General features: G+C 44.9%; 1 protein-coding gene across 1 annotated transcript in view; it reads right to left on the bottom strand.

Moving 5' to 3' along the window:
• Positions 1-165: 165 nt before the first annotated feature.
• The window catches only part of LOC139397126 (procollagen-lysine,2-oxoglutarate 5-dioxygenase 2-like), a gene marked incomplete at its 3' end in the record, with an annotated part of 67,321 nt that continues 41,095 nt past the window's right edge, over positions 166-26,391 (bottom strand). The window contains exons 7-11 of the mRNA XM_071144000.1: positions 25,396-25,497; positions 5,776-5,901; positions 5,480-5,601; positions 3,360-3,474; positions 166-291 (exon numbers count right to left, since the gene is read on the bottom strand). Of these exons, the coding sequence (XP_071000101.1) occupies positions 166-291; positions 3,360-3,474; positions 5,480-5,601; positions 5,776-5,901; positions 25,396-25,497 (591 nt within the window). The remainder of the gene's footprint in view (positions 292-3,359; positions 3,475-5,479; positions 5,602-5,775; positions 5,902-25,395; positions 25,498-26,391) is intronic.

The raw sequence follows: 26,391 nt of genomic DNA, 5'->3' as shown, positions 1-26,391 counted from the left end.
GAGTGAGCGAGAGAAAGAGAGAGAGAGAGAGAGAGAGAGAGAGAGAGAGAGAGAGAGAGAGAGAGAGAGAGAGAGAGAGAGAGAGAGAGAGAGAGAGAGCGTGTAATTCTATCAAACAGGATGTCTTAATACTGGGTGACTTAAGGATGTAACAATCATCAAAACATCCTGCGTCTCAGACTCCACCCCCAGGGTCTCAGACTCCACCCCCAGGGTCTCAGACTCCACCCCCAAGGTCTCAGACTCCACCCCCAGGGTCTCAGACTCCACCCCCAGAGTGAACCGGGAGGACTGCAGCCAAGTGGGATTTGTTAGAGCAGAACCTCTCTGGGTCGTATTACAGTAAACCAGACATAATGTAATGGTAGCCTATACTATACTGAATTCAGCAGGGACTGAATTCACAGAAAGCAGTAGAGACCCTACCGCTGGTCTCGACCGCAGGTTTCCAAAGGCAAAACAACAACTGTGGAGGTATCAACCTTCCACCTGGCCTTCCACCTGACCTTCAGCAGTAATATAACCTTCAGCAGTAATATAAACTTCATCAGAAATATAACCTTACCGGTCTGCAGCAGTAATATAACCTTCAGCAGTAATATAACCTTCAGCAGTAATATAATCTTCATCAGTAATATAACCTTACTGGTCTGCATCAGTAATATAACCTTCATCAGTAATATAACCTTCATCAGTAACATAACCTTCATCAGTAATATAACCTTACTGTTCTGCAGCAGTAATATAACCTTCAGCAGTAATATAACCTTCATCAGTAACTTAACCTTCATCAGTAATATAACCTTCATCAGTAATATAACCTTCATCAGTAATATAACCTTCAGCAGTAATATAACCTTCATCAGTAATATAACCTTACCGGTCTGCAGCAGTAATATAACCTTCATTAGTAATATAACCTTCATCAGTAATATAACCTTCATCAGTAATATAACCTTCAACAGTAATATAACCTTCATCAGTAATATAACCTTCAGCAGTAATATAACCTTCATCAGTAATATAACCTTCAACAGTAATATAACCTTCATCAGTAATATAACCTTCATCAGTAATATAACCTTCAACAGTAGTATAACCTTCATCAGTAACATAACCTTCAGCGGTAATATAACCTTCAACAGTAATATAACCTTCATCAGTAATATAACCTTCAGCAGTTATATAACCTTCAACAGTAATATAACCTTCAGCAGTAATATAACCTTCATCAGAAATATAACCTTCAACAGTAATATAACCTTCATCAGTAATATAACCTTACCGGTCTGCAGCAGTCATATAACCTTCAGCAGAAATATAACCTTCATCAGTAACATAACCTTCATCAGTAATATAACCTTACTGGTCTGCATCAGTAATATAACCTTCATCAGTAGTATAACCTTCATCAGTAACATAACCTTCATCAGTAATATAACCTTCAACAGTAATATAACCTTCATCAGTAATATAACCTTCAGCAGTAATATAACCTTCAACAGTAATATAACCTTCAGCAGTAATATAACCTTCATCAGTAATATAACCTTCAGCAGTAATATAACCTTCAACAGTAATATAACCTTCAGCGGTAATATAACCTTCAACAGTAATATAACCTTCATCAGTAATATAACCTTCAGCAGTTATATAACCTTCAACAGTAATATAACCTTCAGCAGTAATATAACCTTCATCAGAAATATAACCTTCAACAGTAATATAACCTTCATCAGTAATATAACCTTCATCAGTAATATAACCTTCATCAGTAATATAACCTTCATCAGTAACATAACCTTCAGCAGTAATATAACCTTCAGCAGTAATATAACCTTACCGGTCTGCAGCAGTAATATAACCTTCATCAGTAATATAACCTTCATCAGTAATATAACCTTCATCAGTAACATAAACTTCAGCAGTAATATAACCTTCAGCAGTAATATAACCTTCATCAGTAATATAACCTTCAACAGTAATATAACCTTCAACAGTCTGCAGCAGTAATATAATCTATCACCCTGTTCTATATTACCCATGCAACGTACATAAACATTTAATGTTTGAGATCATTCAGATTCCTGTCCCTATGACGATCCCTCTGTATAGTAACGACCACAGCAACATCACAACAACACACCTGTTCCCGTTCAAACAGCCTGAGACAGAAATACAACAACACACCTGTTCCCGTTCAAACGACCTGAGACAGAAATACTACAACACACCTGTTCCCGTTCAAACAGCCTGAGACAGAAATACAACAACACACCTGTTCCTGTTCAAACAGCCTGAGACAGAAATACAACAACACACCTGTTCCCGTTCAAACAGCCTGAGACAGAAATACAACAACACATCTGTTCCTGTTCAAACAGCCTGAAACAGAAATACAACAACACACCTGTTCCCCTTCAAACAGCCTGAAACAGAAATACAACAACACACCTGTTCCTGTTCAAACAGCCTGAAACAGAAATACAACAACACACCTGTTCCCCTTCAAACAGCCTGAGACAGAAATACAACACACCTGTTCCTGTTCAAACAGCCTGAGACAGAAATACAACAACACATCTTTTCCTGTTCAAACAGCCTGAGACAGAAATACAACAACACACCTGTTCCCGTTCAAACAGCCTGAGACAGAAATACAACAACACACCTGTTCCCGTTCAAACAGCCTGAGACAGAAATACAACACACCTGTTCCCGATCAAACAGCCTGAGACAGAAATACAACAACACACCTGTTCCTGTTCAAACAGCCTGAGACAGAAATACAACAACACATCTGTTCCTGTTCAAACAGCCTGAGACAGAAATACAACAACACACCTGTTCCTGTTCAAACAGCCTGAGACAGAAATACAACAACACACCTGTTCCTGTTCAAACAGCCTGAGACAGAAATACAACAACACACCTGTTCCTGTTCAAACAGCCTGAGACAGAAATACAACAACACACCTGTTCCTGTTCAAACAGCCTGAGACAGAAATACAACAACACACCTGTTCCTGTTCAAACGGCCTGAGACAGAAATACAACAACACACCTGTTCCTGTTCAAACAGCCTGAGACAGAAATACAACACACCTGTTCCTGTTCAAACAGCCTGAGACAGAAATACAACAACACACCTGTTCCTGTTCAAACAGCCTGAGACAGAAATACAACAACACACCTGTTCCCGTTCAAACAGCCTGAGACAGAAATACAACAACACACCTGTTCCTGTTCAAACAGCCTGAGACAGAAATACAACAACACACCTGTTCCTGTTCAAACGGCCTGAGACAGAAATACAACAACACACCTGTTCCTGTTCAAACGGCCTGAGACAGAAATACAACAACACACCTGTTCTGCTCGATGAGGATCTTCAGGGTCTGTCTGTTGGTGAGCATCACGTCAGCGTCCATACTGAGGTAGTAGTCACAGCCTGGGTCCTTACGACACAGCCCCCTTGGTTATACACATGGAGGAAATGAGTCTGATCAATCATTGATTCATTATAATATAATTATAAACGATGGGCTGATGAGCTACCGAGCACGTAAAGTCTTAAAATAGATTTAGTCCTCACATATGGACCCATATGGACCCACTCCCTTCCCACCAGACAGGTACAAGAGGAACCAATCAATGATTGGGATATTAATTACAGCTGATCAATTACAATGGACATCATAATGATAGGGAGATTAGATACCAAACATACACTTTACAATATGTCTTGCTGTACTTTGCAAGTTTCCAATGATTAGATCCTAATTTACTTACTAATTTACACTACTAATTTACACTACTAATTCCCTACTACAGAGATTCAGTTCTCAATGAAGGGTGTAATTGAGGTATATGTACAGTATATTCATTTGAAGATTACAGACCACTGATAACCCTTAGAGAGGATTGTGAATAATGGGGGGGGGGGGGGCATCCTGAATTGAACTGTCCTGTCCTGTACTGTCATGCACCATGCCGTCCCGTCCTACTCTGTCTTGTCCTGTCTAGTGACCTAAAACATTGGCATGCTCTCTTTGTGATAGTTCAATGAGTTCATTGAGAGCCTGAGGTCAGATCTGCTTGCGCTGTCTAATGTAGCCTGGTACCAGATCTGCTTGTGCTGTCTAACCTTAGCCTGGTGCTAGATCTGTTTGTGCTGTCTAACCTTAGCCTGGTGCTAGATCTGTTTGTGCTGTCTAACCTAGCCTGGTACCAGATCTGTTTGTGTTGTCTAACCTAGCCTGGTACCAGATATGTTTGTGTTGTCTACCCTAGCCTGGGGTCAGATCTGTTTATGTTGTCTAACCTAGCCTAGGGTCAGATTTGTTTGTGTTGTCTAACCTAGCCTGGGGTCAGATCTGTTTGTGTTGTCTAACCTAGCCTGGTACCAGATCTGCGTGTGCTGTCTAATGTAGCCTGGTACCAGATCTGTTTGTGTTGTCTAACCTAGCCTGGGGTCAGATCTGTTTGTGCTGTCTAACCTAGCCTGGTACCAGACCTGTTTGTGTTGTCTAACCTAGCGTGGGGTCAGATCTGTTTGTGCTGTCTAACCTAGCCTGGTGCTACATCTGTTTGTGTTGCCTAACCTAGCCTGGTGCTACATCTGCTTGTGTTGTCTAACCTAGCCTGGTACCAGATCTGTTTGTGTTGTCTAACCTAGCCTGGTACCAGATCTGTTTGTGTTGTCTAACCTAGCCTGGGGTCAGATCTGTTTGTGTTGTCTAACCTAGCCTGTTGCTAGATCTGTTTGTGTTGTCTAACCTAGCCTGTTACCAGGTCTGTTTGTGTTGTCTAACCTAGCCTGGGGTCAGATCTGCTTGTGCTGTCTAACCTAGCCTGGTACCATATCTGTTTGTGTTGTCTAACGTAGCCTGGGGTCAGATCTGTTCGTGCTGTCTTGCCTTCTCCTATGTTCCTTGTCACGTAGCTAGTTCATACAGATCTGGGAACAGGCTAAGCTAGACAGTTCCTTCTGAGGTGAGGGGGGAAGGTTTAGGGGCCCTAGTCTCTCTGAGGATGGGGGGAAGGATTAGGGGCCCTAGTCTCTCTGAGGTGAGGATGGGGGGAAGGATTAGGGGCCCTAGTCTCTCTGAGGTGAGGATTGGGGGAAGATTTAGGGGCCCTCGTCTCTCTGAGGTGAGGATGGGGGGAAGATTTAGGGGCCCTAGTCTCTCTGAGGTGAGGATGGGGGGAAGGATTAGGGGCCCTAGTCTCTCTGAGGTGAGGATGGGGGGAAGGATTAGGGGCCCTAGTCTCTCTGAGGTGAGGATTGGGGGAAGATTTAGGGGCCCTCGTCTCTCTGAGGTGAGGATGGGGGGAAGATTTAGGGGCCCTAGTCTCTCTGAGGTGAGGATGGGGGGGAAGGTTTAGGGGACGAGAGATTTAGGTTTAAGGTTTGAGAGACGGAGACACACACAACTAGAAGAATCACACATACACACAGGTCGGGTAGCGTACGTACATGCCCATATTCCTGGCCTCTCCTTGGCTCAAGTTCTCCTCCGGACCCACAACCTTGAAGCTGTTGAACACCTCTTTATTTTCCTCCCAAAACTTCTGGATGTGTCTCTCATGGTAAACCTCCTGCCGAGACAGACAGAGAGACAGAGACAGATCATTATTTATAATGTTACAGTTAAATTACAGAGAGCTGAGAGAGAAAGAGGACATGGTTGATGGATCGGAAGCTGTGTCTTGCACTCTGCCATACTGAGTCGACCAAGAGCCAAGGCCCAGCTGCAGATTCTCCAAACTCACGTTGTTATGAACGAAGACGTTAAGTTTATGTTTGGGGTAGTCGAGGGTCGCGAGTCTCTGGAAGAATTGAGAGAGGAAAGGAGTGGGCTGTTCGATGAACACTCCAACCATCACAGTGGGATACTCCTGTTGATACAAGACATACTGTTAATAAACAACACACAGACACATTGCAGTAATGGAAATCTGTTGATAAGCAACTGCCTGTTGAGATTAGGGTTAAGGTTAAGGTAGGGTTAAGGTTAGAGTAAGGGTTAAGGTTAGAGTAAGGGTTAAGGTTAGAGTAAGGGTTAAGTTTAGAGTAAGGGTTAAGGTTAAGGTAGGGTTAAGGTTAAGGTAGGGTTAAGGTTAAGGTAGGGTTAAGGTTAAGGTAGGGTTAAGGTTAGAGTAAGGGTTAAGGTTAGAGTAAGGGTTAAGGTTAGAGTAAGGGTTAAGGTTAGAGTAAGGTTAAGGTTAGAGTAAGGGTTAAGGTTAGAGTAAGGGTTAAGGTTAAGGTAGGGTTAAGGTTAAGGTAGGGTTAAGGTTAGAGTAAGGGTTAAGGTTAGAGTAAGGGTTAAGGTTAGAGTAAGGGTTAAGGTTAGAGTAAGGGTTAAGGTTAGTGTAAGGGTTAAGGTTAAGGTGGGGTTAAGGTTAAGGTAGGGTTAAGGTTAGAGTAAGGGTTAAGGTTAGAGTAAGGGTTAAGGTTAAGGTAGGGTTAAGGTTAAGGTAGCGTTAAGGTTAGAGTAAGGGTTAAGGTTAGAGTAAGGGTTAAGGTTAAGGTAGGGTTAAGGTTAAGGTAGGGTTAAGGTTAGAGTAAGGGTTAAGGTTAAGGTAGGGTTAAGGTTAAGGTAGGGTTAAGGTTAAGGGTTAGGGTTAGGGTTAGAGTAAGGGTTAAGGTTAAGGTAGGGTTAAGGTTAGAGTAAGGGTTAAGGTTAAGGTAGGGTTAAGGTTAAGGTAGGGTTAAGGTTAGAGTAAGGGTTAAGGTTAAGGTAGGGTTCCCCAACATTGCGAATTTGGTCCGCGGGTGGTTTTATTTGGCCACCGCCCAAGTTTTCTGAGCAAAGAAAAGTACATTTTTTTATTTTTACATTTTCATTGTTGAACATAAAAGACTAAAAACACAATAAATCAGCTCCAAGTGATTTTAATTTAAGAAATCTGTTCCAAAGTATTCCCACGTACAATAGAGAGACACGTGATCGCATACAAATGTAATCAAGGTTTGAAATTATTATGTTTTAGTCAAAAAATGATATCGGTTTGAGCTTCTTGGGGTTCATTTGCGGTCTACAAATGATTAGTAATCATGTTCCAGCCACCCGTCCATCCGCTCAAGAAAACATTGGCCGAAGCTGAATCTAGTTGATGATCCCTGGGGTAAAGGATGAGGTTAGGGTTAGGATAAGGGTTAAGGTTAGGGTTAGGATAAGGGTTAAGGTTAGGGTTAGGATAAGGGTTGAGGTTAGGGTTAGAGCGAGGGTTAGGATAAGGGTTAAGGTTAGGGTTAGTAGATAGTTAGTTGAATTGTTACTGGTAGTCTGTAGAGCAGTGGTCGCGATCGACTGGTTGCAGTCTGTCACAGTGCCATCCGTTTTGTCACCAAAGCCCCATATACCACCCACCACTGCGACCTGTATGCTCTAGTCTGCTGGCCCTCGCTACATATTCATCGCCAGACCCACTGGCTGCAGGACATCTATAAGTCGTTGCTAGGTAAAGCTCCAACCTTATCTCAACTCACTGGTCACCATAACAACACCCACCCGTAGCACGCGCTCCAGCTTGTATATCTCACTGGTCACCATAACAACACCCACCCGTAGCACGCGCTCCAGCAGGTATATCTCACTGGTCATCCCCAAAACCAACACCTCCTCTGTCCTTCGAGTTTTCTGCTGCCAATGACTGGAACGAACTGCAAAAATCACTGAAGCTGGAGACTCTTATCTCCCTCATTAACTTCAAGCACCAGCTGTCAGAGCAGCTCACAGATCACTGCACCTGTACAAAGCCCATCTGTAAACAGCCCATCCAACTACCTCATCCCCATATTGTTATTTATTTATTTTACTCTTTTGCACCCCAGTACTTCTACTTGCACATTCATCATCTGCTCATCTTTCACTCCAGTGTTAATCTGCTAAATTGTAATTACTTCGCCACTATTGGCCTATTTATAGTGTTACCTCCTCACGCCATTTGCACACACTGTATACAGATTATTCTATTGTGTTATTGACTGTACGTTTGTTTATTCCATGTGTAACTCTGTGTTGTTGTTTTTGTCGAACTGCTTTGCTTTATCTTGGCCAGGTCACAGCTGTAAGTGAGAACTTGTTCTCAACTGGCCTACCTGATCAGTCTCACCGGAGGAAAGGAAGGAGAGAGCAGGTGGAAGACCGTGTCCCCTCTCTCTCTCTGATCAGTCTCACCGGAGGAAAAGAAGGAGAGAGCAGGTGGAAGACCGTGTCCCCTCTCTCTCTGATCAGTCTCACCGGAGGAAAAGAAGGAGAGAGCAGGTGGAAGACCGTGTCCCCTCTCTCTCTGATCAGTCTCACCGGAGGAAAAGAAGGAGAGAGCAGGTGGACGACCGTGTCCCCTCTCTCTCTCTGATCAGTCTCACCGGAGGAAAAGAAGGAGAGAGCAGGTGGACGACTGTGTCCCCTCTCTCTCTGATCAGTCTCACCGGAGGAAAAGAAGGAGAGAGCAGGTGGAAGACCGTGTCCCCTCTCTCTCTGATCAGTCTCACCGGAGGAAAAGAAGGAGAGAGCAGGTGGACGACCGTGTCCCCTCTCTCTCTGATCAGTCTCACCGGAGGAAAAGAAGGAGAGAGCAGGTGGACGACCGTGTCCCCTCTCTCTCTGATCAGTCTCACCGGAGGAAAAGAAGGAGAGAGCAGGTGGACGACGTGTCCCCTCTCTCTCTGATCAGGCTCACCGGAGGAAAAGAAGGAGAGAGCAGGTGGAAGACCGTGTCCCCTCTCTCTCTGATCAGTCTCACCGGAGGAAAAGAAGGAGAGAGCAGGTGGAAGACCGTTACCCCTCTCTCTCTGATCAGTCTCACCGGAGGAAAAGAAGGAGAGAGCAGGTGGAAGACCGTGTCCCCTCTCTCTCTGATCAGTCTCACCGGAGGAAAAGAAGGAGAGAGCAGGTGGAAGACCGTGTCCCCTCTCTCTCTGATCAGTCTCACCGGAGGAAAAGAAGGAGAGAGCAGGTGGAAGACCGTGTCCCCTCTCTCTCTGATCAGTCTCACCGGAGGAAAAGAAGGAGAGAGCAGGTGGACGACCGTGTCCCCTCTCTCTCTGATCAGTCTCACCGGAGGAAAAGAAGGAGAGAGCAGGTGGACGACCGTATCCCCTCTCTCTCTGATCAGTCTCACCGGAGGAAAAGAAGGAGAGAGCAGGTGGACGACGTGTCCCCTCTCTCTCTGATCAGGCTCACCGGAGGAAAAGAAGGAGAGAGCAGGTGGAAGACCGTGTCCCCTCTCTCTCTGATCAGTCTCACCGGAGGAAAAGAAGGAGAGAGCAGGTGGAAGACCGTTACCCCTCTCTCTCTGATCAGTCTCACCGGAGGAAAAGAAGGAGAGAGCAGGTGGAAGACCGTGTCCCCTCTCTCTCTCTGATCAGTCTCACCGGAGGAAAAGAAGGAGAGAGCAGGTGGAAGACCGTGTCCCCTCTCTCTCTGATTAGTCTCACCGGAGAAAAAAAAGGAGAGAGCAGGTGGACGACCGTGTCCCCTCTCTCTCTCTGATCAGTCTCACCGGAGGAAAAGAAGGAGAGAGCAGGTGGAAGACCGTGTCCCCTCTCTCTCTCTGATCAGTCTCACCGGAGGAAAAGAAGGAGAGAGCAGGTGGAAGACCGTGTCCCCTCTCTCTCTGATCAGTCTCACCGGAGGAAAAGAAGGAGAGAGCAGGTGGACGACCGTGTCCCCTCTCTCTCTGATCAGTCTCACCGGAGGAAAAGAAGGAGAGAGCAGGTGGAAGACCGTGTCCCCTTTCTCTCTGATCAGTCTCACCGGAGGAAAAGAAGGAGAGAGCAGGTGGAAGACCGTTACCCCTCTCTCTCTGATCAGTCTCACCGGAGGAAAAGAAGGAGAGAGCAGGTGGAAGACCGTGTCCCCTCACTCTCTGATCAGTCTCACCGGAGGAAAAGAAGGAGAGAGCGGGGACCGTGAGAGGCGGTTGGGAAACATCGTTTTGAACGGTCGGTCATTCAACTTGGAATTCCAAGTCGGAAACTCGGGTGGCTTTCTAGACCTCCGACCTTTCGACCTGAAGATCACTGACCTCGTGATTTGACCTCGTTGACCTTCAGTTGCAGCAGGTAACCAACAGCCCAGTAAAATGAAGTGATCTCGACTCAGGGAAAGGTTGGTGAACACTGTAGTAAATCTCAGCTTGCATTTTGACCCGGAAGTGATCTCGCCTCAGGAAAGGTTGGTGACCACTGTAGTAGATCATATCAATATAAAGAGTTACCGTTGTTTTCAATAACTCATCCAATTAGGTATTTTATTCACGAACATAATTTCTCACTTTTACTAACACTTTTTACTCCATTAATCATAAACAGAAAATGATATGCATTCTAAAAGTCAACAACACTTGCAACATGTACAATCAAACTCTAATTGACAACAGAGAAGAGCAATTATGTGTGTTCAGACTCAATGAAACCACGTTTGAGTGGGACCCTCCCTGAAGACCCTGAAAAGATTTGGCATGGGTCCCCAGATCCTCAAATAGTTCTACAGCTGCACCATCGAGAGTATCCTGACCGGTTGCATCACCGCCTGGTATAGTAACTGCTCGGCATCTGACCTCAAGGCACTACAGAGGGTAGTGCGTACAGCCCAGTACATCACTGGGGCCAAGCTTCCTGACATCCAGGACTTATGTAATAGGTTGTGTCAGAGGAAAGCCCATAAAATTGTCAGAGACTCCAGTCACCCAAGTCATAGACTGTTTTCCGCACGGCAAGTGGGACCGGAGCGACAAGTCTAGGACCAAAAGGCTCCTTAACAGCTTAATCAAAGGCCACCGGACTCTTTACATTTGTCCCCTTCATTTGTTTTGTAAATTGCTGCTACTCACTGTTTATTATCTATGCATAGTCACTTCACCCCTACCTACATGTGCAAATTACCTCAACTAACCTGTACCCCCGCACAGTGACTCAGTACCGGTACCCCCTATATATAGCCTCCACACTGACTCGGTACCGGTACCCCCTGTATATAGCCTCGTTGTTGTTATTTTATTGTGTTACTTTTTATAATGTTAAACTGTAGTTTATTTGGTAATTATTTTCTTAACTCTTCTTGAACTGCACTGTTGGTTAAGGGCTTGTAAGTAAGCATGCTGGTCCCTCGCAGTAGAGGTTGAGAGCTGGTCCCTCTCTGAAGAGGTTGAGAGCTGGTCCCTCGCAGTAGAAGTTGAGAGCTGGTCCCTCGCAGTAGAGGTTGAGAGCTGGTCCCTCTCTGAAGAGGTTGAGAGCTGGTCCCTCTCAGAAGAGGTTGAGAGCTGGTCCCTCTCTGAAGAGGTTGAGAGCTGGTCCCTCTCTGAAGAGGTTGAGAGCTGGTCCCTCTCAGAAGAGGTTGAGAGCTGGTCCCTCTCAGATGAGGTTGAGAGCTGGTCCCTCTCTGAAGAGGTTGAGAGCTGGTTCCTCCCAGTAGAGGTTGAGAGCTGGTTCCTCCCAGTAGAGGTTGAGAGCTGGTCCCTCTCTGAAGAGGTTGAGAGCTGGTCCCTCTCTGAAGAGGTTGAGAGCTGGTCCCTCTCTGAAGAGGCTGAGAGCTGGTCCCTCTCTGAAGAGGTTGAGAGCTGGTCCCTATCTGAAGAGGTTGAGAGCTGGTCCCTCTCAGAAGAGGTTGAGAGCTGGTCCCTCTCAGAAGAGGTTGAGAGCTGGTCCCTCTCTGAAGAGGTTGAGAGCTGATTCCTTCCAGTAGAGGTTGAGAGCTGGTTCCTACCAGTAGAGGTTGAGAGCTGGTTCCTCCCAGTAGAGGTTGAGAGCTGGTTCCCTCCAAGAAGAGGTTGAGAGCTGGTCCCTCTCTGAAGAGGTTGAGAGCTGGTCCCTCTCTGAAGAGGTTGAGAGCTGGTCCCTCCAAGATGAGACAGTAGACAGAGGAGAGAGTTGTTTCCCCATGACTCTCTGATCCTCCAGCCCACACAGCTCTGCAGGGCCACCCTCCTCTTGACCAGGCTAAAGACCAGGACTGGGCCAGCCGGACAGGGATGAAAAAATATCTAATTTGCGAGTTCCGTGATGACTAATGAGTTCTAGAACTTCCAAGGATGGAAGTGGCACCCAGTGACCAAGCCTGAGGGCAACTTAAATTGTTACGGATAGGGAGGACAGAAAGAAATTAAGAAAAGAAAGGCAAAGAAAGAGAGGGAAGGATGCTACAGAGTCTCGGAAAAGGCAGGACAAGAGCTCCGCCTACAGAGACAAGCCTTCAAAGGTTAGAGAGTCAGTAACAACAACGTGTCTTTGTGCTGCTAGGAACAAGGCCCTGTCCCAAAACCGCAGTAAACATAGCAAGGAGGCCTGGCTGGGACAGGGCACGCAGTGACCTGAGCTTACCCCCTATCCCTCACACACGGCCAGGGCATCTCTCTCTCTCCAGCTCTATCACTCACTCACAGGACACAGCGGGGACAATGTTCTTGAACCGCTCTGTTGAAACTGTTGGGAAATTGGAACCCTCTGACCTCCACACAGGTCCCAGAGTCCAGTAAGTCTTTCTCTGAACTATCCAACCTACAGTATGGTCCAGTAAATATACCTCTGAACCATCCAACCTACAGTATGGTCCAGTAAATATACCTCTGAACCATCCAACCTACAGTACGGTCCAGTAAATATACCTCTCTGAACCATCCAACCTACAGTATGGTCCAGTAAATATACCTCTCTGAACCATCCAACCTACAGTATGGTCCAGTAAATATACCTCTGAACCATCCAACCTACAGTATGGTCCAGTAAATATACCTCTGAACCATCCAACCTACAGTATGGTCCAGTAAATATACCTCTCTGAACCATCCAACCTACAGTATGGTCCAGTAAATATACCTCTGAACCATCCAACCTACAGTATGGTCCAGTAAATATACCTCTGAACCATCCAACCTACAGTATGGTCCAGTAAATATACCTCTGAACCATCCATCCTACAGTATGGTCCAGTAAATATACCTCTGAACCATCCATCCTACAGTATGGTCCAGTAAATATACCTCTGAACCATCCAACCAACAGTATGGTCCAGTAAATATACCTCTGAACCATCCAACCTACAGTATGGTCCAGTAAATATACCTCTGAACCATCCAACCTACAGTATGGTCCAGTAAATATACCTCTGAACCATCCAACTTACAGTATGGTCCAGTAATATATACCTCTGAACCATCCAACCTACAGTATGGTCCAGTAAATATACCTCTGAACCATCCAACCTACAGTATGGTCCAGTAAATATACCTCTGAACCATCCAACCTACAGTATGGTCCAGTAAATATACCTCTGAACCATCCAACTTACAGTATGGTCCAGTAATATATACCTCTGAACCATCCAACCTACAGTATGGTCCAGTAAATATACCTCTGAACCATCCAACCTACAGTATGGTCCAGTAAATATACCTCTGAACCATCCAACCTACAGTATGGTCCAGTAAATATACCTCTGAACCATCCAACCTACAGTATGGTCCAGTAAATATACCTCTGAACCATCCAACTTACAGTATGGTCCAGTAATATATACCTCTGAACCATCCAACCTACAGTATGGTCCAGTAAATATACCTCTGAACCATCCAACCTACAGTATGGTCCAGTAAATATACCTCTGAACCATCCAACCTACAGTATGGTCCAGTAAATATATACCTCTGAACCATCCAACCTACAGTATGGTCCAGTAAATATACCTCTGAACCATCCAACTTACAGTATGGTCCAGTAAATATACCTCTGAACCATCCAACCTACAGTATGGTCCAGTAAATATACCTCTGAACCATCCATCCTACAGTATGGTCCAGTAAATATACCTCTGAACCATCCAACCTACAGTATGGTCCAGTAAATATACCTCTGAACCATCCAACCTACAGTATGGTCCAGTAAATATATACCTCTGAACCATCCAACCTACAGTATGGTCCAGTAAATATACCTCTGAACCATCCAACCTACAGTATGGTCCAGTAATATATACCTCTGAATAGCACAGCAGTGTGAAATATTTCCGCTTGCCCTCAGCTTCCAATGCATTATCAAGCAAGATTTCTGAGGATTTGTCCATTCATCATATTCAATGGTAGTATGGTAGCGGATGGTTCATTGAAGACGTCTTCTAGAGATTCTACCAAAGATGTCTTTCATACAGCTGGGTTGGTTTGATTCAACTTCCGGCGCCGACAGAGATGGCCGCCTCGCTTCGCGTTCCTAGGAAACTATGCAGTTTTTTGTTTTTTTACGTGTTATTTCTTACATTAGTACCCCAGGTCATCTTAGGTTTCATTACATACAGTCGAGAAGAACTACTGAATATAAGATCAGCATCAACTCACCATCAGTACGACCAAGAATATGTTTTTCGCGACGCGGATCCTGTGTTCTGCCTTACAAACAGGACAACTGAGTGGATCCTATGCAGCGACCCAAAAAAACGACTCCGAAAGAGAGGGAAACGAGGCGGTCTTCTGGTCAGACTCCGGAGACGGGCACAGCGCGCACCACTCCCTAGCATTCTTCTTGCCAATGTCCAGTCTCTTGACAACAAGGTTGATGAAATCCGAGCAAGGGTAGCATTCCAGAGGGACATCAGAGACTGTAACGTTCTTTGCTTCACGGAAACGTGGCTTACTGGAGAGACGCAATCCGAAGCGGTGCAGCCAACAGGTTTCTCCACGCATCGCGCAGACAGGAAAAAACATCTTTCTGGTAAAAAGAGGGGCGGGGGCGTATGCCTTATGACTAACGTGACATGGTGCGATGAAAGAAACATACAGGAACTCAAATCCTTCTGTTCACCTGATTTAGAATTCCTCACAATCAAATGTAGACCGCATTATCTACCAAGAGAATTCTCTTCGATTATAATCACAGCCGTATATATCCCCCCCCAAGCAGACACATCGATGGCTCTGAACGAACTTTATTTAACTCTCTGCAAACTGGAAACAATTTATCCGGAGGCTGCATTCATTGTAGCTGGGGATTTTAACAAGGCTAATCTGAAAACAAGACTCCCCAAATTTTATCAGCATATCGATTGCGCAACCAGGGGAGGAAAGACCTTGGACCATTGTTACTCTAACTTCCGCGACGCATATAAGGCCCTGCCCCGCCCCCCTTTCGGAAAAGCTGACCACGACTCCATTTTGTTGATCCCTGCCTACAGACAGAAACTAAAACAAGAGGCTCCCACGCTGAGGTCTGTCCAACGCTGGTCCGACCAAGCTGACTCCACACTCCAAGACTGCTTCCATCACGTGGGCTGGGAGATGTTTCGTATTGCGTCAGATAACAACATTGACGAATACGCTGATTCGGTGTGCGAGTTCATTAGAACGTGCGTTGAAGATGTCGTTCCCATAGCAACGATTAAAACATTCCCTAACCAGAAACCGTGGATTGATGGCAGCATTCGTGTGAAACTGAAAGCGCGAACCACTGCTTTTAATCAGGGCAAGGTGTCTGGTAACATGACCGAATACAAACAGTGCAGCTATTCCCTCCGCAAGGCTATCAAACAAGCTAAGCGCCAGTACAGAGACAAAGTAGAATCTCAATTCAACGGCTCAGACACAAGAGGCATGTGGCAGGGTCTACAGTCAATCACGGACTACAGGAAGAAACCCAGCCCAGTCACGGACCAGGATGTCTTGCTCCCAGGCAGACTAAATAACTTTTTTGCCCGCTTTGAGGACAATACAGTGCCACTGACACGGCCTGCAACGAAAACATGCGGTCTCTCCTTCACTGCAGCCGAGGTGAGTAAGACATTTAAACGTGTTAACCCTCGCAAGGCTGCAGGCCCAGATGGCATCCCCAGCCGCGCCCTCAGAGCATGCGCAGACCAGCTGGCCGGTGTGTTTACGGACATATTCAATCAATCCCTATACCAGTCTGCTGTTCCCACATGCTTCAAGAGGGCCACCATTGTTCCTGTTCCCAAGAAAGCTAAGGTAACTGAGCTAAACGACTACCGCCCCGTAGCACTCACATCCGTCATCATGAAGTGCTTTGAGAGACTAGTCAAGGACCATATCACCTCCACCCTACCTGACACCCTAGACCCACTCCAATTTGCTTACCGCCCAAATAGGTCCACAGACGATGCAATCTCAACCACACTGCACACTGCCCTAACCCATCTGGACAAGAGGAATACCTATGTGAGAATGCTGTTCATCGACTACAGCTCGGCATTCAACACCATAGTACCCTCCAAGCTCGTCATCAAGCTCGAGACCCTGGGTCTCGACCCCGCCCTGTGCAACTGGGTACTGGACTTCCTGACGGGCCGCCCCCAGGTGGTGAGGGTAGGCAACAACATCTCCTCCCCGCTGATCCTCAACACTGGGGCCCCACAAGGTTGCGTTCTGAGCCCTCTCCTGTACTCCCTGTTCACCCACGACTGCGTGGCCACGCACGCCTCCAACTCAATCATCAAGTTTGCGGACGACACAACAGTGGTAGGCTTGATTACCAACAACGATGAGACGGCCTACAGGGAGGAGGTGAGGGCCCTCGGAGTGTGGTGTCAGGAAAACAACCTCACACTCAACGTCAACAAAACTAAGGAGATGATTGTGGACTTCAGGAAACAGCAGAGGGAACACCCCCCTATCCACATCGATGGAACAGTAGTGGAGAGGGTAGCAAGTTTTAAGTTCCTCGGCATACACATCACAGACAAACTGAATTGGTCCACTCACACAGACAGCATCGTGAAGAAGGCGCAGCAGCGCCTCTTCAACCTCAGGAGGCTGAAGAAATTCGGCTTGTCACCAAAAGCACTCACAAACTTCTACAGATGCACAATCGAGAGCATCCTGGCGGGCTGTATCACCGCCTGGTATGGCAACTGCACCGCCCTCAACCGTAAGGCTCTCCAGAGGGTAGTGAGGTCTGCACAACGCATCACCGGGGGCAAACTACCTGCCCTCCAGGACACCTACACCACCCGATGTCACAGGAAGGCCATAAAGATCATCAAGGACATCAACCACCCGAGCCACTGCCTGTTCACCCCGCTATCATCCAGAAGGCGAGGTCAGTACAGGTGCATCAAAGCTGGGACCGAGAGACTGAAAAACAGCTTCTATCTCAAGGCCATCAGACTGTTAAACAGCCACCACTAACACTGAGTGGCTGCTGCCAACACACTGACACTGACTCAACTCCAGCCACTTTAATAATGGGAATTGATGGGAAATGATGTAAATATATCACTAGCCACTTTAAACAATGCTACCTTATATAAATGTTACTTACCCTACATTATTCATCTCATACGCATACGTATATACTGTACTCTATATCATCGACGGTATCCTTATGTAATACATGTATCACTAGCCACTTTATACTATACTATGCCACTTTGTTTACATACTCATCTCATTTGTACATACTGTACCCGATACCATCTACTGTATCTTGCCTATGCTGCTCTGTACCATCACTCATTCATATATCCTTATGTACATATTCTTTATCCCCTTACACTGTGTATAAGACAGTAGTTTTGGAATTGTTAGTTAGATTACTTGTTATTACTGCATTGTCGGAACTAGAAGCACAAGCATTTCGCTACACTCGCATTAACATCTGCTAACCATGTGTATGTGACAAATAAAATTTGATTTGATTTGATTTGATTTGATTTGAGTTAGCTCCAGACACAGTTACATAGACAGAGTGAACACATCCATTCATAGTCACACAGTAAAGTCTCTGCAGAGGAATAGAGACTCTCTGGAGACAGCAGCGTTGCGGGCTGTTCAGATCCACATGTGCTTGATGATGTATTCTGTTTACCATCCAAGCTTCTAACCATTCCCCATGTCTATGTTTATATCCCTGAATGAAGTGAAACATGGAGGAGAGATGGACAGACAGACAACGAAGTAGACAGTTACTGTTACAGAGTTCTTACACCTGTCACTGATATGTCTATAGAGACAGCTACTCCTGTCACTGATATGTCTATAGAGACAGTTACTCCTGTCACTGATATGTCTATAAAGACAGTTACTCCTCCTGTCACTGATATGTCTATAAAGACAGTAACTCCTCCTGTCACTGATATGTCTATAAAGACAGTTACTCCTGTCACTGATATGTCTATAAAGACAGTTACTCCTGTCACTGATATGTCTATAGAGACAGTTCTTACTCCTGTCACTGATATGTCAATAGAGACAGTTCTTACTCCTGTCACTGATATGTCTAAAGAGACAGTTACTCCTGTCACTGATAAGTCTATAAAGACTAGGGCTGTCCCTGAGTTAAAAAAATATTTGTTGACCTAAAGTCATCTGTTCTTTCAAAATTTTGGGATGTGTATTTTTCCATATATAGACAAGCTATGTGTTTTAATAAAATCCACTATATGCATTGATCTTGTCTGATGCTTTAAGCTTATAGTTTGATGAAATGAGACAAATTCCTCGAGAGGGCGCCAGAGATCTAGATAACCTAACTTAACCATTCTCTTCCCGCTCTTGCTGGCTTTCGCAGATTCTGCCGTTACTCTCCTGAAGTTGCCAGTCATTTTTTTAAATGTACATTTTAATATTTAACCTTTAGTTAACCATGCAAGTCAGTTACAGTAAGAACAAATTCTTATTTACAATGACGGCCTAGCAAAAGGCCTCCTGTGGGGACGGGGGCTGGGATTAAAAATATATATATATATAGGACAAAACACACATCATGACAAGATGTGCAGGTAATAGGCTATACGTGAGTCAGAAACCTTTGTTTGTGGAATGTCAATTTATCTTACAATTTCATTCGATCTGCATGCCAGTTATGGTTTTCATACGTACATTTTTATGAAACAGTTTCATTTAATTTATAATAACGTCTTCATATATATTGGGGCTCCCAAGTGGCACAGCGGTCTAAGGCACGGTCTAAGGCATCTCAGTGCTAGAGGCATCACTACAGACCCTGGTTAGATTCCGGGCTGTACCACAACCAGTCGTGATTGGGAGTCCCATAGGGCGGCGCACAATTGGCCCAGCGTCGTCCTGGTTTGGCCAAGGGGGTAGGGCCGTCATGATAAATAAGAATTTGTTCTTAACTGACTTGCCTAGTTAAATAAAATCTAAATTCTATCCAAATCTAAATGAAAATTATACAAATCTAAAAGTAACTTATTTTGCCATTGGCAACAATGTAAAAATAGACAACATAAAGCCAACAAATAAAAACATTGCAGCCTGCAGGTATAAACTATCCCGATGAAAATAAATATTAATCACATTGGCTGCACATGGCCTGTCTGCAAAGAACTGGAAACCTTGTATCAAATATTAACTGGCCCACTAGTGAACCTACAACATTGTATAAAATATTCTGGGCCCTCAGTTTCCTGCGCCAGTGAGCTCGGGACAGACACAGTTGTAGGCTATTTGTGCAAGGGACAAGAAGCAGTGCTTTACATCAGCAGAGAACGGCCAGGTAGTCCTGAGGCATGGTCCTAGGGCTCAGGCCCTGAGAGGGAGACAGAGATAGAGAGAGGGAGAAAGAGTGAGAGATATTACACAATAGATACTGGAGGCTGAAAGGGGGGGGGGGGGGGGGAAACTGTGGCCCCGTCCGACGATACCCTCGGTAACCCCACCCACTTTATCAAAGTACAGCCCTCGCACCCCTAGAGGGCTATCAACAGACCACCAACTTACTACCCTGAGACAAGGCTGAGTATAGCCTACCAAGATCTCCTCCACCGCACAAGCCCGAGGGGTGCAAAAACAGACAGGAAGATCACCCACTCAAGTAGAGTACATCAACAAGAAATGTCTGTGTCTCTCTCTGTGTGTATCTCTCTGTGTGTGTCTGTTTCTCTCTGTGTGTCTGTGTGTCTCTTTCTGTGTGTCTGTGTGTCTCTGTGTGTCTGTGTGTATATGTCTGTGTGTATCTCTGTATGTGTGTATCTCTGTCTGTGTATCTCTCTCTGTGTGTGTCTGTTTCTCTCTGTGTGTCTGTGTGTATATGTCTGTGTGTATCTCTGTATGTGTGTATCTCTGTCTGTGTATCTCTCTCTGTGTGTGTCTGTTTCTCTCTGTGTGTCTGTGTGTATATGTCTGTGTGTATCTCTGTATGTGTGTATCTCTGTCTGTGTATCTCTCTCTGTGTGTCTCTCTCTGTGTGTCTGTGTGTATCTGTCTGTGTGTATCTCTGTCTGTGTGTATCTCTGTCTGTGTGTCTCTCTCTGTGTGTCTGTGTGTATATGTCTGTGTGTATCTCTGTATGTGTGTATCTCTGTCTGTGTGTATCTCTCTCTGTGTGTCTGTGTGTATATGTCTGTGTGTATCTCTGTATGTGTGTATCTCTGTCTGTGTGTCTCTCTCTGTGTGTGTCTGTTTCTCTCTGTGTGTCTGTGTGTATATGTCTGTGTGTATCTCTGTATGTGTGTATCTCTGTCTGTGTGTCCGTGTATCTCTGTCTGTGTGTCTGTGTGTATTTCTGTCTGTGTGTATCTCTGTCTGTGTGTCTGTGTGTATCTCTGTGTGTGTGTCTGTGTGTATCTGTGTGTGTCTGTGTGTATCTCTGTCTGTGTGTGTCTCTGTCTGTGTGTGTCTCTGTCTGTGTGTGTCTCTGTCTGTGTGTGTCTCTGTCTGTGTGCCTCTGTCTGTGTGTGTCTCTGTCGGTTGTCTCTGTCTGTCTGTCTGTGTGTATCTCTGTCTGTGTGTGTGTGTATCTCTGTCTTTGTGTCTGTGTGTATCTCTGTCTGTGTGTATCTCTGTCTGTGTGTCTGTGTGTATCTCTGTCTGTGTGTCTGTGTGTATCTGTCTCTGTGTCTGTCTGTGTGTCTGTGTGTATCTGTCTGTGTGTATCTGTCTGTGTGTCTGTGTGTAACCCTCCCAGCCCAACGATGGCCGTTGGTGTGCCCTGTGTCCCTGTTAAAAGAGCGTCTCAGAGCCACTCTAGACAGAGGAAGCAGAGAGCTGCTGTGGTGCAGGACATGGTTGTTGGGTTTTCATTGAGCTTCACTTAAAGGGGTGTCACTGTCTAACCAGTCCTTTATTTAATGGTCCTGCTCAGCAGGCGTTGTATCCACCAGGCTAAGTTACCGTGGTTACCCACCCGGAACATTTCTCACTGCACGCAAATGTAGGGCATATAAATGTGCCCATTTGGGGATCTGACGGTATTTCTGATTGGCTTAACACACCACCACTAATGAATGACCTGTGCAGCTTCTCAAAGTTATGTTTTTCTTCACCTCAAAACAGCAAGCAAACAAAGTCTGTTTTTAAAATCCGTTGAAAATTGACCATAGTTCCTCAATGTATTTGAGAAATCTTTCCAGCTCTCTCCCTTTTCGATAACCACTCAGCGTGAAAAGGGAAAAACGTTATGCTCTGATCCAGTGGAAGCATCCTAAAATAGTCCCACCTGATTGCTCCTTATCAGTGCTAGACTTGGACTGAAATAGGTTCCGGTACTCATTTTGGATTGCTGGTACTGTTTATAATTAGGTGCAGTAGCTTCACAATAGTGTTGAGATAATATAAATATAATATATATAAATAAGTAAATATAATATTTAATATAAATAAATATGAAGAGGAACAGGAGCTCAAGTGTAACCGAGGTGAAATGGCTAGCTAGTTAGCGGTGGTGCACGCTAATAGCGTTTCAATCAGTGACGTCACTCGCTCTGAGACCTTGAAGTAGTTTTTTCCCCCTTGCTCTGCAATGGTCGCGGCTTTTGTGGAGCGATAGGTAACGATGCTTCGAGGGTGACTGTTGTCAATGTGTGCAAAGGGTCCCTGGTTCGAGCCCAGGTAGGTGGGGAGGAGAGGGACAGAAGGAAGACTGTTACACAAGCAGTAGAAAATGTTAGATGACGGAGCTGAGGATCTCTCTCTCTCTCTCTCTCTTCCTGTCCTGGCCGTCCAAACACTGCCTGGTTGTACTGCTGCTCCAGTTTCAACTGTTCTGCCTGCGGCTATGGAACCCTGACCTGTTCACCGGACGTGCTACCTGTCCCAGACCTGCTGTTTTCGACCCTCCCTCTCCCTCTCTACCGCACCTGCTGAATGCTCGGATATGAAAAGCCAACTGGCAATTACTCCTGAGGTGTTGACCTGTTGCACCCTCTACAACCACTGTAATTATTAATTGACCCTGCTGGTTATTTATGAACGTTTGAACATCTTGAAGAACAAACTGGCCTTAATGGCCATGTACTCTTATAATTTCCACCCTGCACAGCCAGAGGAGGACTGGCCAGCCCTCAGAGCCTGGTTCCTCTCTAGGTTTCTTCCTAGGTTCTTGTTTTTCTAGGGAGTTTTTCCTAGCAACGTAGCTAGTAGCTAGTTTTTCCTAGCTACTAAAACTCTTTAACATCATCCTTAGCTCTGGCATCTTCCCCAATATTTGGAACCAAGGACTGATCACCCCAATCCACAAAAGTGGAGACAAATTTGACCCCAATAACTATCGTGGAATATGCGTCAACAGTAACTTTGGGAAAATCCTCTGCATTATCATTAACAGCAGACTCCTACATTTCCTCAATGAAAACAATGTACTGAGCAAATGTCAAATTGGCTTTTTAACAAATTACCGTACAACAGACCATGTATTCACCCTGCACACCCTAATTGACAACCAAACAAACCAAAACAAAAAGTCTTCTCATGCTTTGTTGATTTAAAAAAAGCCTTCGACTCAATTTGGCATGAGGGTCTGCTATACAAATTGATGGAAAGTGGTGTTGGGGGTAAAACATACAACATTATAAAATCCATGTACACAAACAACAAGTGTGTGGTTAAAATTGGCAAAAAACACACACATTTCTTCACACAGGGTCGTGGGGTGAGACAGGGATGCAGCTTAAGCCTCACCCTCTTCAACGTATATAACAACGAATTGGCGCGGGCACTAGAAAAGTCTGCAGCACCCGGCCTCACCCTACTAGAATCCGAAGTCAAATGTCTGCTGTTTGCTGTTTGCTGATGATCTGGTGCTTCTGTCACCAACCAAGGAGGGCCTACAGCAGCACCTAGATCTTCTGCACAGATTCTGTCAGACCTGTGCACTGACAGTAAATCTCAGTAAGACCAAAATAATGGTGTTCCAAAAAAGGTCCAGTCACCAGGACCACAAATACAAATTCCATCTAGATACTGTTGCCCTAGAGCACACAAAAAACGAAACATACCGTGGCCTAAACATCAGCGCCACAGGTAACTTCCACAAAGCTGTGAACGATCTGAGAGACAAGGCAAGAAGGGCATTCTATGCCATCAAAAGGAACATAAAATTCAACATACCAATTAGGATCTGGCTAAAAATACTTGAATCAGTCATAGAGCCCATTGCCCTTTATGGTTGTGAGGTCTGGGGTCTGCTCACCAACCAACCAAAATAGGACAAACACCAAATTGAGACTCTGCATGCAGAATTCTGCAAAAAATATCCTCTGTGTACAACGTAGAACACCAAATAATGCATGCAGAGCAGAATTAGGCCGATACCCACTAATTATCAAAATCCAGAAAAGAGCCGTTAAATTCTACAACCACCTAAAAGGAAGCAATTCCCAAACCTTCCATAACAAAGACATCACCTACAGAGAGATGAACCTGGAGAAGAGTCCCCTAAGCAAGCTGGTACTGGGGCTCTGTTCACAAACACAAACACACCTTACAAAGCCCCAGGACAGCAGCACAATTAGACCCAACCAAATCATGAGAAAACAAAAAGATAATTACTTGACACATTGGAAAGAATTAACAAAAAAACAGAGCAAACTAGAATGCTCTTTGGCCCTACACAGAGAGTACACAGCGGCAGAATACCTGACCACTGTGACTGACCCAAAATAAAGGAAAGCTTTGACTATGTACAGACTCAGTGAGCATAGCCTTGCTATTGAGAAAGGCCGCCATAGGCAGACATGGCTCTCAAGAGAAGACAGGCTATGTGCTCACTGCCCACAAAATGTGGTGGAAACTGAGCTGCACTTCCTAACCTCCTGCCCAATGTATGACCATATTAGAGAGACATATTTCCCTCAGATTACACAGATCCACAAAGAATTTGAAAACAAATCCAATTTTGATAAACTCCCATATCTACTGGGTGAAATTCCACAGTGTGCCATCACAGCAGCAAGATTTGTGACCTGTTGCCACGAGAAAATGTCAACCAGTGAAGAACAAACACCATTATAAATACAACCCATATTTATGCTTATTTATTTTCCCTTGTGTACTTTAACCATCTGTAAATTGTTACAACACTGTATATGTATATATATATAATATGACATTTGTAATGTCTTTATTGTTTTGAAACTTCTGTATGTGAAATGTTTACTGTTAATTTTTATTGTTTATTTCACTGTTGTATATTATCTACCTCACTTGCTTTGGCAATGTTAACATATGTTTCCCATAACAATAAAGCCCCTTGAATTGAATTGAATTGATAGAGAGAGAGAGGCAGAGAGAGAGAGAGGCAGAGAGAGAGAGAAGCAGAGAGAGAGAGAGGCAGAGAGAGAGAGAGGCAGAGAGAGAGAGAGGCAGAGAGAGAGAGAGGCAGAGAGAGAGGGGGAGTCAGAGAGAGAGAGAGGCAGAGAGAGAGAGGCAGAGAGAGAGAGAAGCATGTGATATCTGTCTTATCTCACCACTCAATCTCTCTCTTTATTTCCCTCTAGGTCTCTCTCTATATGTATCTCTCTCTCTCTGTGTTTCTCTCTACATCTCCATCACTCTCTCTCTAGCTCTCTCTCTCTCTTTATATCAATTCAATATAAGGGCTTTAATGGCATGGGAAACATATGTTAACATTGTTAAAGCAAGTGAAATAGATAATTGAATTACATTAAAATGTAAATAAACCAACATTAACAGTAAACATTACACTCACAGAAGTTCCTAAAGAATAAAGACATTTCAAATGTCATATTATGTATACAACATACAGTGTTGTAATGATGTGCAAATAGCTAAAGTACAAAAGGGAAAATAAATCAACATAAATATGGGTTGTATTTACAATGATATTTGTAGGAGAGGAGAATGAGAGGAGGAGAGGAGAATGAGAAGAGGAGAGGAGGAAGAGGAGGAGGAGAGGAGGAGAGGGAAGAGAAGGAGGAGGAGAGGAGGAAGAGAAGGAGGAGGAGAAGGAGAGGGAAGAGAAAGAGGAGGAGGAGAGGAGGAAAGGAGGGAAGGGAAGAGGAGTAGGAGGATAAGGAAGAAGAGGAGGAGGGGAGGAGAATGAAGAAGAAGAGGAGAGGAGGAGAAGGAAGAGGAGGAGGAAGAGGAGGAGTAGAGGAGGGACGAGGAGGAGAAGGAAGAGGAGGAGGAGGAAGAGGAGGAGTAGAAGGAGAGAAGATGAGGAAATGTGAATTTGTGTGGTTCACTCACTTCGAGCTGAGACAAATCCACCATGTTGTGGTCACAGACGCCACAGCCTCTCTCGTAGTTCCAGGCGTTGGGGATGTAGTTTCCTAGATAGTTCAAATACATCTGGGGGAAAAAAAGAACAAATAGATGGGATCATGAATCCTCAACAATCCCCATTGTCATGTCATGTTGATTTGTCCTTGTTGCAGCAAAGTTCCATATAGTATCAAGATAACAGTATATTCCACATTGGTGTTCGGTGGTCGTCTGTGTTTACTAGTGATTTACTGTGGTAGTATGTTCAATTGGCGGCATCCAAAATGGCGCTCTGTTCCTTACACAGTGCATTACCTCTGAGCAGTGCACAATTGGTCTGTAGGAATGCCAGTCTGGACTGAGAGGTCACAGACAGGTCACAGGAGAGGAGTAGAGGTAATTATTCTCCCTTCTGAAGTCAATCACTAGCAGCTAGGCAGATCAGACAGGCAGGTCATACTGTATAGATAGATCACTAGCAGCTAGGCATGTCATATTGTATCGACAGATCACTAGCAGCTAGGCAGGTCATACTGTATAGATAGATCACTAGCAGCTAGGCAGGTCATACTGTATAGATAGATCACTAGCAGCTAGGCAGGTCATACTGTATAGATAGATCACTAGCAGCTGGGCAGGTCATACTGTATAGATAGATCACTAGCAGCTAGGCAGGTCATACTGTATAGATAGATCACTAGCAGCTGGGCAGGTTTAGCTTCAGCGTAGAAGGAGAAGAGAAGAGAAGAGAAGAGGAGAGAATAAGAGAAGGAGAAGAGGAGCAATATAGCTTTAAATATTATTCAGCCTACTCACTAGTGTCTATCTGACAGCAGTTTGAACCCCAGAGTGAAATTCATCATCATACAATCATAGATATCCCCATAGCAAAACACACACACACACACACGTGGGAGCATTTTGACGACAGTACTAGTGTTGGGATCCATGTCTTGGCTAAACAACAACAGATTCTCTGGT

Source organism: Oncorhynchus clarkii, unplaced genomic scaffold (genome assembly GCF_045791955.1).
Source record: "Oncorhynchus clarkii lewisi isolate Uvic-CL-2024 unplaced genomic scaffold, UVic_Ocla_1.0 unplaced_contig_10198_pilon_pilon, whole genome shotgun sequence".
In the NCBI taxonomy this organism is placed as follows: Eukaryota; Metazoa; Chordata; class Actinopteri; order Salmoniformes; family Salmonidae; genus Oncorhynchus; species Oncorhynchus clarkii.
The sequence above is the reverse complement of the archived record's forward strand: the minus strand, read 5'-3'. Positions and strand labels throughout refer to the sequence as shown.